At 43.7% G+C, this 14,430-nt stretch overlaps 1 protein-coding gene across 1 annotated transcript; it reads right to left on the bottom strand.

Moving 5' to 3' along the window:
- Position 1: 1 nt before the first annotated feature.
- Positions 2-14,066, bottom strand: LOC308069278 (nucleolar RNA helicase 2-like). Its single transcript, XM_080401325.1, has 15 exons — positions 13,684-14,066; positions 13,207-13,500; positions 11,696-11,771; positions 10,556-10,734; positions 9,273-9,390; positions 8,429-8,614; positions 6,898-7,043; positions 6,482-6,631; positions 5,056-5,217; positions 4,368-4,487; positions 3,823-3,896; positions 2,553-2,712; positions 1,597-1,731; positions 773-817; positions 2-256 (listed from the first exon to the last, which is right to left on the bottom strand). Exons 1-15 carry the CDS (start codon positions 14,050-14,052, stop codon positions 62-64), a joined length of 2,409 nt encoding a protein of 802 aa, XP_080257451.1. The 5' UTR covers positions 14,053-14,066; the 3' UTR covers positions 2-61.
- Positions 14,067-14,430: the final 364 nt, after the last annotated feature.

Genomic DNA, 14,430 nt, shown 5'->3' with positions numbered 1-14,430 from the left:
GAACATCTAACAGGCTTTTACTTTTTCGTAAGTCAGCTCAGTCCTGTATCTGTACCAGAGGTTAATCAAATGATCTGTTAAAATCATGTCCCCGGTTTCCACTCTTAAACCAGTTGTTTCTCCTGAAGCTGCTGTCACTTTGCTTCCCATTTCTAAACCTGGAGAACCCTCGTCCCGCCTCCTGGGGACACTCTTCCAGCTCAGGCAATTCCTTCGCCACAGACAGTTGCCAGCGCCTGGTGTCCCTCCACTGTTCCTGAAACAAGACCAATGTAAGGAGACTTTATGTGCTTGCAGGTGTGTCCAAGGTACCCTATGTCATTTAAAAGCAGCATTGAATGCAAAGGCATTCCCAGACAAACCCCACCCAACGCCAAAACAGGTCAAGAGATCCCTCACAGCGAGGAGATAACTCACAGTCCTCAGACATAGGATAAATTATCACAAAGGGACAAGAGGAAGTGAAGTCAACAGAAAACTGGGTAACTCTCAATTAATCTGGAGAGATCAAAACCCAGAGTAGCCAAAGAACATAGGATTTTGTTTAATAAAATCAGGTAATATAATGAGAACTGAAATGAGAAAGAGGCATGAGAGCATAACTTCTAACAGTTGTGCTCTGTTCTTTCTAATGACTCTGTTGTCTATGCAATGCTCTTATTAAAACACAAGCCTTATCCTCCCACACCACCCTATATTCAGTCCTATACATGGCAATCACCAAATTTCAGATTGCCAGGTTCCAAAGCCAATTCTGGCTACAAAAACATACCTGTACGTTACTCAGTTCGCCAACAGGGATATCAAAGCACACACCCTATAACAGAGAAAAAGAGGCATTTACTTTCCAAAAATACATCCAAGAACAGAGATATGCAACTCCAGTCAGGCAGCACCTGCAACCGCTCATACACACTTAAGTGTAGAAACCAGAAATAGCAGAAGCACGGTCTTTGTAAGCTGAAAAAAAAAGAAAATAAAACGCAGACTCAAATGCTCCATGCTGACAGTAGCATTGCCTGCAATCAGCCTGTCTGTTTAAAAGTAAGACAGGCATCATCTGGCACCACAAGCTCTCCAAGAATATAGCTGCACAGAAGACAGATGTCAGACACATCAGGAGCCAGGCTGACAGTCAGGTGAATGCCGTTTTGCTTGGGTCAGGCAGTCAGTAGTCAGTCACTACCCTACTCTACAGCTGTCTTTCCAGTGCAGTGGTATACAGTGTTAGCATGTCACAACAACTACTCCCACTATATATATATATATATATATAATGATTTTTTTTTCTTTTTTAGGAGAGAATTCTTGCATTATCATTTAGGAGCAACACATCCATTCAAATCAGTGTCTTTTGAAACACTCAGCTAGCTTTAATATGTGTGCGTGTTTGGTTTTTTCAATAGTGTATACATAAACAGCAGTTTCAGGGGCCCTCATGATAGGTTACCATTTTCAGAGAAATGAGAGTAAGGTATCAGTATTTCTATAAGGATATTTCAAAACTTCTACCTCAAACACTGCAAAAACTGGCTGCGTGTATGTGTGCATCTGCACACACACCCCCACCCCTTCCCCAAGGTTGGGCCAGCTTACCATCTTCCCCTTGAGGAAACGCATCGCAGATACTTTGCCATCTACCTCCTCACCAAGCTGTTCTTTTAGTCCTCTCCAGGCATAGCTCATGGTATGCATTTCTATTGAGCACTTTAACACCATGGTCACAAAGCCCTTTGGGAAACAGAAAAAAAGCATTTACAAGACGAAACTTGGTTGGACAGCCTGTAGCTTGCTCACTGATGAACTATGTAATAACTTGTTATTGTAATGTAGCATTTAATCCTAAGAAGTCAGCTTCCTGAAAGTGAAGCGACCAAAAGCCTCCTAAGAAGCCAAAAGCATCCATGTAACCTAGGATTGCCCATTGATATTAAGGCAAACAGAATACCCCGAAGCAAAGACACACCTATTGAATATATACAGAAAGTTACCAGTAGAAAATGGGTTACATAAAACCCAAACTCATACACAGTCCAGTCACACACTATTTCCAAAATTGTGTTACCATGCCACAAACTGGGCCAATTTCTCCCTAAATGCATCAGAAAAAGGAAGAGCTGTACTCTTCACCTGTCAAGATCTCTTTGAAATCAGGTAATCACATGCTAGACTTACTTGAAATACTACAGAAATGTAAAAGCTTCCTGGGAAGGGAAAAACTACAATAGCATGAACCAACCTATTAGCTTGTAAAATGTCATTAGTTAAACTCTCTTAAGAGCATCCAAGTTTTCTGTCACTTAGGTGTCTGGAGAAATTCTTGTAGTTCTCCTTACAAGAAAGTTTACTAACAGATTTCAAATTTCTCCGGTTTGCTGCAGAGCACCAGCAAGAGCTGATTTCAGTTAAGGAACAACCAACAAACCAGGAGCTGGGGACAACAGCTATTCAGAAACCCTACTGAAAGAACCCGAGATGATGATGCCACACTCTGACTGGACGCAAGCAATTCATTTATCCATTACTGTTAACACAGGCATGATGTTATTTACCGCAGTTGAGTTGAGTAAGGAGCGCTGCTGTACGTAAGATGCCCCAGAAATATGGGCTAGAGCTGCTGCCAGGGCATCAACTGCCCCTTTTTCATCTATGAGCTCTTGAGCAGATTTTCTGAAGTAGTCTACTGCAGAAGGAGGAATGGCCTCCAGCAACCTACATAGTGACAACAAAAGTTTAAGAAATCGGCAAAGGCCAGTGTGAAGTGCAGTCATGTTTAAGACATAACCTTCAGACAGCTTTCAAGATTAACATATTATCTCTAAAAGCCTTGGCTATCATACTTATGCTTCACTACCACTCATTTAACTTGACACCTTCAGGATGTTGAATACCTACCTTCTCTGGTCATCAAGGTGAGCCTCCTGAAAGATGCGTTCAAAGTTGAGGATTTACAACATGGCATGTTTGACAGCATTGTCAAGGGAAGGCTCTAAAACACTAGCACTCTTAACACCATACCCAAGAACCCACAAGAAAGTGTTGCCAGCCAAGCCAAGAATCCCTTGCTTTTACTTCACAACGAAGAGAAGCAAACCACTACAATGCCACTGCTGGGCTGGGGCAAGGCACTTCTTGCTCTAAGTGCAAGCTGATTAAATTGGTAATTTCTGGGAGAGGCAGTGAAAACAAGCTGGGAAACTGAGAACAGCTACTCCTCTGATGCTGTTTTTTGGTACACCAGCGCCCTTCACCATTTTTTAGTACGCAGTGAACTCAACACCATGCCCATGGTCTCCTTTACACTGGTCAAATCCCTACCAATTATAATAATCTCTGTCATTGCAATTTCCACCAATGGGGCAGCAAATGTAAACAGCTGCACAGAATAAAATCCACAACCCTTGATAATAAAACAATACAAAGAAACACAGGACACAGCTACAACACCCTCATTATGCCAGAGTAACTCCTCATTATACTAAGTATTGCTCTTTACACACTAATACTGTATCATCTGAGCAGACAAAATCAGTTTTCTCTCACGACAGTAATTCCTTGTTCTGCTACTGATTTCTGGTTATATAAACAAAGGTTAATTTTACCAAGAACTTAGAGAACATCAGGTTCTATCAAAAGGTCTATGTTCAAGCACCCAGAGGTTTATTGATATCATTACGAAAACAAGTCAGAGTTAACATGCAAAGCAGCTGACTTTTACAACATAGGCAAAGACACACTCACATACAGGTCTGCACCCTTGAAGCTCTGCACTAACAGCATTGTTATTAGTAACATCTTTTTAGAACAGGCAAATAAACTTACTTTTTGGCATCATTACTTGAAGCTTTGATTACATCTGTAGCAGAGGGAACACCTACACGCTTAAATGTAATCCCCTGAAATCAAGAAAACCAATTACAGTTAAAGGCATTTTCGGCACTCTACAGCTCAATCCTATCCGAGTCACATTACTGAGACTTCTAGTTACTATTTAGAACTTAATCTATTTCTAAAGCTAGAATGAGGCTTTTAAGTTTCCACCTTTGTTAATCTGGAGCTACTTTACACAATTTACATGCAGATTATAATGCAAAGCATAGTCTCCTTCATGCATTCCTGTCACAGTCTGCCTGCTGACATCAACAGAGTACTGCCAACATGGGAGAACTAGTAAGAGATTAGAACAGGCTACTACAAAAGCATGTATAAACGCTTACCAAATATGCACACTTTAGGCCTACTACTCTATGGGACATGAGTCCCATACTGGACTCATAAGCAGCCCATCATTACAAAGTCTAAGAGTGGCAGAGTCTTTTTAGGAGCTGAAAAAATGTCATTAAACAGATGTCTGAGGTACAACTCACCGCTTTGTGCTCAACTTGTTTCAGAAGATCTTCTTCTCTTCTCTGAAATAAACAAATGCAGATCCCGGTCCGGCCAGCTCGACCTGTACGTCCAGAACGATGGATGTAGGAGTCAACATCCTTCAAAAATTCAGATTAACATGAGAAAACCTTATGTCACTTAAACCGCTGACATTTATAGATTATAAGAGAGAGAAAATGCAAGCTAAATTCTAATTCAAAAGCCTAAGGCGTGATTCATTACGTCTCTATACCCAAACTTGTAACTACACACAAACCACTCAGATCTGCTTATGTTACCCTGCCCAAGGTATGCTGCCTCAGGTTTAAAAAACACTATTAAGTTTTTTTCAAATAAAAAGCTCCACTGGCGTTGCAAAAGAAAAAAGACAGCAGAAATGTTTTATAGAATCATTATGAAACTCAACAATGTTCAGAAGTGATTCAGAAATGCTGAAACAATGTCAAAAGCTATCTTACGACTTTCCAGAGTAACCAAAACCTGTCACTTTTACTTTAACCAAAACTCAAAATAAAAAAACTTAACTAGGAAATTCTAGGCTGGCATTTACAAAAGAAAATCCACTTCATTTGTGAATCAGAACATAATTCTGGTGAAACAGAGCAATAACCCACTGTTCTGTCACAACGAAATAAATTACAATTTTAGTCTCCCCTAAGGACTTACTTTTGGTGGTGAACACTGCACAACAAGGTCAACCTCGGGAATATCCAGGCCACGGGCAGCTACATTTGTTGCAATCAGAACTTCAAACACACCATTTCTAAAGCCTTTCAATGTAATTTCTCTCTGTGTCTGTGGAATGTCACCGTGCAATGACTGGGCATCCTGTCAGTGAAACAAGCCATTAACATGTTATTTAATGGGGCAGCCTACACTGCAGCATCTACAGACATTTAATTACAAAAGCCGAAATATTGTGCAGAGCAAGAGAAAATAATTACATGGCCAATACCAAAGGAATATAAAGCATCCTACTTTGTGGTTTGATTCTTCTCTGGGACAGTAATACTCATAAGCAGTAGTTTTACCATAACATTATTTGTAGCACACCGACAGCAAACTGTAGAAGTTGCAGCCTGCCACACCAAAAGGGCCCACTTCAGCTCTCACTTCCACTGGAACAAATGGAAGCAACTTTTCTTAAGCAGTGCTCATCAAGAGCTAGCAAAAGACTTTGCTCCCTTCCCTGGGAAGCCATCCCAAAACCCACAGAAGCTGAAGTGAGGTTGTCAGTCGCAAACCCTACAGGTGATCTGAACAACCTCTGCTTTTAATGGGACAAGATCAAGTGTTTGACAAGGAGAGAGGGAGAGTCACAAGCTCAGAATTCAAATGAGTAACTGCTCTCTAAAGCAGAACTTACTAACATAACAGAAAAATGTCACATACTGACACAAGAACAAAACCGTCGGATTTTCTGTGAAAGCAGCAGAGCCAACAGACAAAAGTTGTTGCTGCAAGATCTTAATGGGCATGGTATATGATGTTTATCAAATACTGGGGCAAGCCATGTATTTCCACCATTGCTCTTTCTCCATAAATTAGTATTTGCTATCAAACTGAATTTTCTCTGAAAAAAAAACCAGCAATTTTCCCCACACTCAAAAATAATTCAAGCAAACATAGAAAACCTGCTCAATATATCACCTGAGTTCTGATCAAACTATTAAATGACCTTCCAAGGGCAACAAGTGATTCCATTCTACCATATTAGTTGGATTTTCCTGAATACTGACTTTTCAAATAAATGCCATTACAAGATGGGAATCCGAAAAGCACACTAATGTGAGACGGAAGATGTGCACTATACTAGCTCCTGTTTATTACCACTATTACTGTCTCCTATTCAGCATGTGCTGCATTTTTTCCATTGATCCTGTCCTGCGTGATTTTAAAGCCAAAGGAATAAATTCATCACAGCCAAGAGGGTATCTTAAACTGCAAAGCTCTACTTTCAGAAGCAGCTTTCATAAATCTTAAAACCACCCACAGAAACAACTTCATCCACGCAGTTGCAACCTCACATTTATTTCAGGGCATTCAACCCCTGTATATCTGTTACTGCTGCTCTCCATTCAAACAGCAGTACCTGTTTGAGCGAAGCATTCATAGCCAGTTCATTTGCTTCCTTTTTGGTCTCACAAAAGACAATGGTCCGCCCACGGCTGCCACTGTAGACTTGAATGATATCCCCAAGAACTCCTGCTCTCTGAGATGAGCGACACTGTATAGCCAGGTGCTGTTTGGGAAAGAATCATGATAAGCATCTATGTTAAATCTAAACCACACAAGCACAGACAAAATGAACACAGAAAGAATATTTTTTTCTAAGCTTGCATACTGCTTCCATATGAAAGCTCTGCTTAACAAAAATAAAATAATAATCTGTGTGTCAATCATGCGAAAAGTCATTGCGCAGCCCCATGGGCAGTGTCAGTGCAGAACCCATTTCACCCAGGCCACATACTCTCAGAACCTGCACTGCTCTGCAGCAGAATCACTCACTTCCACAGTCGTGGCAGTCCTTTGAGTCCTCTTTCCAATCAGGTCAATCTGTTCATATTCATCTTTCATGTATTTTTTTGCTACATCATATACCCATCGTGGACAAGTTGCAGAAAACAGCAGTGTCTGGGGGTTGTTCTCAGAACCTGGAAGGAAAGGCCACCGATTCCAGTCATCACAACAGAATCTGAAACTTGAGTACTGATAAAAAAAGCAACAGAGTTGCTCTCAACTTGAGAGGCTTATATGTGCAGTAAGTGGGCTACAAAAAGAAAACTTAGAAGCAATGAAAACATTTTTAATATCCTTTAGACACAAAAGGCAAAATTACAGTAATTTTAACTGGACCAAACTAAGTCCTTCATCCTGCCTGAGAAGAAATGCAAGACACACTTCGACATCATCTGCTAAAAATGGTTTAGAGTGTGCCTGAAGTCCTCCCACATACTTGAAAGATCTCATCTCAGTCCTTCCTTGCCTGGTATTCCAATACTAAGTAGCTGTGAACAGTATGGCTATGTGTAAAGGAAAAAGGCAAGCTAAAATGGACACTCTGCAGACTAGGGGCACGAATTATATAACAAGATAGATCACCCCAGGTAAAAACAGCTCAACAGCATCTTGAAAAAGTTTAACCTACCTTCATAACTCCACAGGTTCAGACAGAAAGAAACACACACTGCAAGAGGACACTATTATACCCCAAAATTTATCTTCCGGTTATGAAGAAAACTTTCAAAATTGAGTAACTACAACAACTCTTCCAAAAACTATACAGATCTCCTTTTTCAGAAGGTTATCTGTGCTTTTTGGCTGTCAGGACAAAGACCAACTCTGCAGAAATGGGGAGAACCTAACAGTTAAGTAAAAATAACGTGGCTGTATTGGGTCAAACCTAAGATCCATGAAGATCATATACTCTCTCCAACAGTAGTCAAGTGTAGTTAACAAAGATGTTAAGAAGCAGTGTCAGTAGCCAAGTTTTTGTGGCTTCCAGAGCCAGAAGTGATACCCTTGCTTTTAGTAATCCTTGATATTTCCACTTCCAGTAATTCAAGCCACTTTTCAAAACTTTTGGTATTAGTATAATGTGGGAAGGAAGGAACTTCACACAATTAAAATAACTTTCTTCGCTGCTGTACTGGCTATCTGGTGGCTTCACTGAATGCCCACTACATCAGAAAAGAGCAAATATCCCCCAACTGTGAACTTTGTGTGATGCCATAACCAGAACCCTATGCTCAGCCACCTCTCTCAGGATGAAGAACATTAGGGCTTGGGGAGCTGGGCTGGGTTTGTTACTTTTTGCCATTTCCTCACACACCCCCTCCTTTCAGGGATGTCATTCCAGCCCTTGAGCCATCTATTACCTTGCTTTGAATCTTTTTTAATTCTACCTTACCCTTTTCTCTGAGGTCTGATACTAGCATTGCACAAAGGATTTGAGTTAGAAGTGCACTGGCAGTTTTCAAAATAGCATAACTGCACTTTCTGCATTATCCTCTATTCCTCTCCTGCTGTCATAATTTACCTTTTTTATAAGCAAATCCTAAGATTTCTTCCACTTGTTCAGCAAAGCCCATGTCCAACATGTGATCAACTTCATCCAAAACAACATGCTTCACACTGGAAAGTTCCAGCTTGCTATTCTGAATGTGGTCTTTGATCCGCCCAGGAGTCCCCACTAGAACATCAATGCCACTTCTAAGAAGATCAACTGGAAGATGACAAAAAAACAAGGACAGTGTCAGAATGCTAAGAGACAACAAGGTAAAAAGTCACCAGTACACAGCAACACTTCTCATTTTAGAGCCAAAAAGCGACTGCTCTTCACTTTAATCTCTGAATAAAGCACTAGATCCAGTCCAGGTAACAAACAAGTAAACTTAATGGTGGTCCAAGTTACTCTTGTCAGGAATACCAGCTAAACCACAAGCAAACTTACAATAAAATACATCAATTTCCAAGCAGCAATCATCTGCATCAGAAACCTCCAGAGCTTTGTAAGGAAGAACACTTTAGTTTTTCAGCTAATTTCTTTTTCACAGCTATCTCTGGAGACAGAAAGAGCCACATGCACATAGAGAGTTCTCTCCCTTCTTTGGATGGTCATCTAGTCTCACAAAAACCAGACAAACATGCAATAAAGGAGAAACTAAAAGGACTAGTCACTTTGCAGACCTATAACCATTCTTTTAAATAAAGTTTCATTGGAACTAAAATAATTCAACCCAGGCTTATGCTTCCTTTGAAAGCAATGGCATGGTTTCTGACTGAAGTGAAACTCCAAGGAGCAAAAAAGCCAGTTTTATTCATGGAATGCATTTGGAGAAAGTCAACTTCAATCCTGTAGTAATTCCTTAGCATTTACTTACGTTGTGCTTTATATGGTGTTCCTCCATAAAAACAAGCCACTGACAGTTTCCTGGTGAGATTCTTGAAGTCTTTGGCTACTTGAGTGGCCAGTTCCCTCGTTGGAACAAGAACCAGCACCTGGAAGGAGCAAAAGGAGACAAAAACGCAGCTGTTGCTTGGGAGAGGGTGCTAGGACAAAAGGATTTACTTCATGTCAAACACCTTGTACTCCCAATTCTGACTCTACACTTGCTGCAGAGATGCCCACAGCTCCCCACCATCCAAGCAGTATTTCCTGCCACCTGGAGCCCGCACACAGCCTCATAGCCAGCATGAGGAAACAAGGCAAAGCATGACAAAATAACTGAGATGTAGAAAACAAGTATTTTTTTTTCTTAATACCAGATAAAACAGACACTTCATTAACATAACCAAGGACAATTAATGAATTCAGCATTAAAGGATAAGAGCAGGCACTAAGCAATCTGGACCAGTAAGGTCTTAAAAGATACACAGCATGATGCACTCCACCTATCTGCCGCCTTCCAGTATCTATCCTTCTCCCCTCCGTTTAAGAATGAAACGATTAAAATAAAGAGCTAAATTATTCTCTAGAAATCTTTCTGACAGTAAGATTTTAAAACTTACATTGCCATTAAAGTTAGTAAAACAGAAGGATGAAGTAGGCAACAAATCTGCAGACTACAGCAGCTTTTCAGTCTAATGTTAAACATATATACTTCATTTGTATGGGAATACATCATCTGATCACAGATATCTCATTACTGATTCCTACTTAATGAGATTCCATGAGTTGGAATATAAACACCACTTGCATCTATTAAGACAAGTCTCCAGACATAACGGGAAAAAAAAAAACAACCAACCAACCAAAAGCCTTTAGTTATCACCATGGAATTCATAGTGAGAAACAGCCTCAGTGAACAGAGACAAGTCCAGCTGACTCGACCGCTTCCTCAGAAGAGGCAGGGGACTGAGCCCCAAAGCCGCAAGCTAACTTCCTGCAGACAGCAGTCTGGAAGTCCGGTAGGTACTACTGCAGTGCCCTGACCATTCTACCTAATGCAGTCACAAGGGACCCTAAACATGAAACATGTTATCACTGTGACGCTGCAAGATCTGTCACACTGTAGCTCCTGATCCAAGGAAAGTGTTCAGTATTACAAACACCAATAAAGGAGAAAGAAGTCCCAAACAAAGAGTCGCCAAAGCAATTACAAAATCACTTTTGAAAACTGCCACATTCTAAGGTTTTGGTATTAAGCCTTAAGTGATAAATTACTTTTGGTGCACGACTTCTTCTCTCATCTTGTGAGACACTCTGAAGTTTTTCCGTCAGTGGAAGAGCAAAAGCAAAGGTTTTCCCGGTTCCTGTTCGAGCTTGAGCAATTACATCTTTACCATCGTATATGGGCTGAAAAGTCTTCACTTGCACAGGGAACAGGTATTTTATACCTCGAGCTGTAAGATAACCCAAAGAGGTTTCATTAAAAGGTAAACAGCTAGAAGCCCTCAGATATAACTAACCCAAATATGTAGGGCACATCACATCAAATCCTGCACACAACAGGAGATGCAACTTGGAAGAAAACCACATATCTTTATTTTCACTCCTACTCTAGATCAAAGGATATTCCACCAAACATACAGCTGAGTATCTACAATGAAATACGGTCACCTTTGTGATGTCTGGTGTAAGTCAACAGGAGAGGAAATAAAAAATAAAAACACAACAGGTTTTTTTCTGATACAGCCCAAGATTTTGTGGTAGCTTGGTTCCGAAGGGTGGGAGGAGGTAAGGGTGTTTGTTTTGAAATATTCTAAAACTCCAGAGAGATTTTGCACAGTGGAAATTAAACAATCCATCTAAGAGAAACTTTTGAGTAAAGAAAACATGAAGGAACAAGGAGAATTCTGTCTGAGGAACAAGAATAACACAACTTACCACCACAGAGGACAAGAACTCTACAGTGATTACTCCCTCAACAAAATTAATCAAAACAAGATACGAAAATGCCCAAAGTATGAGAATAATCTGTTCACAGAAGCCAAACAGTCTTCATATACAAAACACCTTTACACTTAAGAAGTGATATTGTAGACAGCAGATATGAGAATTGAAGATACATAGTAAGTAGAATGATGCTGACAAGAAGAGAAACCTGTCTCTAGAACATGTATCTAGAAATGACCACAGCATGAATGAACAAACTCACCTTAAGGCACTTGAAGCTGAACAAACAGAAACTTTGTTCCCAACTAACAACAGCAGATTCTTTGAATCTACAGTGACTACTCACATGCATATTGTTACCACACAATAAGTGTATGACAAGTGCAGGCTTCTGTCTCTGCTTAAACAGGTTAACAGTGCAATTCTGGACAAACGCTTACATAAATTTCTTTCACCACATTAACTAACCTTTGAGAAGGTTGATGGTGTTTTGGGAGAGAGGAAAATTAGAGAAGGCACCTTCTTTTGCTTCTTCTGTCAGCTCCTAACAGGATAAAAGAAAAAAAGAAAAAAAATAACTTAATAGTTCTAAGAGATGAGCAAACAACATAGCCTACATAAGCACACAAGAAAAGCTGTGCATTTGCTTTACCACTGCAATTTTACCAGCTACCTCCCTTCTGTTTAAAAAAAACCCTTGCAGAGCAGGCACTTCACAAACAAAAATGTCATCACAGAGTGAAGTGGGAAACTTTAATCTGGCCACCCTGTATTAGAAGACAAGACACATTGACACAGGCACTCAGTGTGACAGAATTCCTACAAGCAAATCCTGGCTTTACATCAGTCTTAAGACTTCCCGCCAAAGGTATTCCTGTGCTTGTTACCTGCAACAATTGGTTCAAAACCCCAATTACTGCTATCTCATCCCTAGTTCAGATATACCTGTGCCACCTTTTAAGACCCCGGTGAACAAAAGGGAGTTGCCCCTTCCACGTGATCTTAGTGCATCATGCACGTATGCTTGGCAAGTTCAGGAAAGGGAAACTACTTGTTAAAATCTGAACTGGAGTCCGCTGAAATCATTCAAAAACTTCTTCACAGCAAAATGTCACAATTCACCGCATGAAGCAGGAATTTCCCTCCACATCACACCTACTCAGTACACCACAGAAACAACTTAACTTTGCACACCACTAGATACTTAAAACTCACAATTTAGCTTCTACTTCAAAGGTCCAAGAGATGACATCATTACACCCAAAGTACCAAATGCACTCTTGATTCACATTCCCATCTTAAACACACGAGAGAAAACTGCCCACAGAAAGCCCTATAGAGGGGAGGGCAAGCTGCGGGGCCCTCTCGTATCTACATGTGAGGCCAAGGGTGAAATCTGAAGAGGGAGAACCCCAGAAATGGGAACTAATTAAGATAACTGTGACCTTCCCTTATAGGACACCTTGCTAAATACTTCTTTGAAGGGCCAGCCAGCAGAGAGAGCACCACCACAGCACAAAGCGGTGCGCGTTTCTGGGCTGGTGACTGCCTGTGCGGCAGGGAGAAACCCTTGTGCTGCAGGACGCAAACCAAGTGGCTACATGAAGATGAGCCAGCACACGGAAGCTGCTCCGTGCTAGCCACCCTCCTTCACTGCAGGATAAGCTACTCCAAACAGCTCGACGTTTCTCACGAGGAGAAAGGCACAAAGAGAGACGGGTAGTCACCCGCCCCAGCATGGCCCCAGCATGGCCCCAGCATGGCCCCAGCATGGCCCCAGCATGGCCCCAGCAGGCGCGACGCCGGGCGCTCGCTGACACCCAGGACCAGGTGCCGCAAACCTATGAGGTACAACAGCCTAACGCTGCCACTGCCCTCACACACCAAGTCTCCACGCAGCACCCACCACATATTACGCCCGCTCATTACCACGGAGCCTTCAGGCAAGCTAAGGGCTCACGCTGGCACCACATTAGTACCTCTGCGTCGCTGTCCTGCTCTCCAGCGGCCGCACTGCCGGACACGCTGTGGGCTACCGGGGACACCACGCCGTTGCTCACAGCGGAAGAAGGCTGCACCGTGTGCTCGGCGCCGCCGCTCTCTCCAGTCAGACCGTTACTCTTCTCCTTGGTTTTTTTTGTTTTCTTGGCCAGGGGCGGCTCAAGGTCACCGTCGCCCAGCCCGCTCTCCTCAGGCTGGGCCTGCGCACCCTCGGCCTTACCGCGCCGCTTCACTCTCTCCCGCCGCTTCAGCTTCTTCTCCTGGCTCTCCTCCTGCCGCAAAAAAGCGGGCGTTACACGGCGGACCTGCCCCCCTCGCCCACCCGTTCCAACAACCCGCCGTTATTCGGTTCTAAGGCCTCAACGCCCGGGCTGCCCCCGGGCCCGCGGCGGGGCCGGGCCGTACAAAATGGCCGCCCCCGCGGCGGCACGTGGCGCGCGGCCGCCCGCTCCCACCTTGACCTTCCTCCGGCGGCCCCGGCGCAGGGACTCGTCGCCCGCCGGCGCTTGCGGCTCGGCGGGGCTGGCGGCGAGGCCGGCGGCGGGCATGGCGGCCGGCTGCTCCCCGGGAAGGCGTGCGGCGGCGCTCCCGCCCGTCTCGCAGCGGCGGCCCCAGCCCCCTGGCCCCGCCCCGGCGCGCAGGAAGTGAGGCGCTACGGGCGGCGGGCGGGCCGGGCCGCGGGGCAGCGCCGCCGCCAGCAGCAGCAGCGGGGCCGCCCCGCCGCCGCATAGCCAGCCCCGCTGCCGCTGCCCGCTGAGCGGGGCCGCCGCCGCCCGGGCCGCGGGGAGCCCGAGCCGCGCCGCGCGGCTCCACACACCACCCATGCGGCCGCAGTGCGCCGGCCCGGGGCCGCCCCTTCCGGCGGCTGCCGCGCCCCGGCCGCCGCCCCGCCCCGCCCCCGCCCGCCGGCTGTGCGCCGCCCGGGCCGCTGCACCGGCAAGGCGGCACTCGCCGCTGGCAACAGCAAAAAACACTGCTTCTAACGCGTGCAAATGCTGCCTGTGCCACAAAATACACACCCCAAGCACTACTCGCCTTCGCCCAGCACGGGTGCTTCTAAAACCTGCTAAGAGAATATATTTTATTTTTTTGGAAAATGTACAGGTTCGACCAGCAGTTAAGATCTATATATTATACAGTGAGACACGGTACAGTTCTTCTGAACGTGACAGCCATATTCCCAAATAAAGATTTAGGTCTTA

Source organism: Falco punctatus, assembly GCF_963210335.1.
Source record: "Falco punctatus genome assembly, chromosome: 9".
NCBI lineage: Eukaryota > Metazoa > Chordata > Aves > Falconiformes > Falconidae > Falco > Falco punctatus.
Note: the sequence above shows the minus strand (reverse complement) of the source record. Positions and strands in the feature narration are given on the sequence as shown.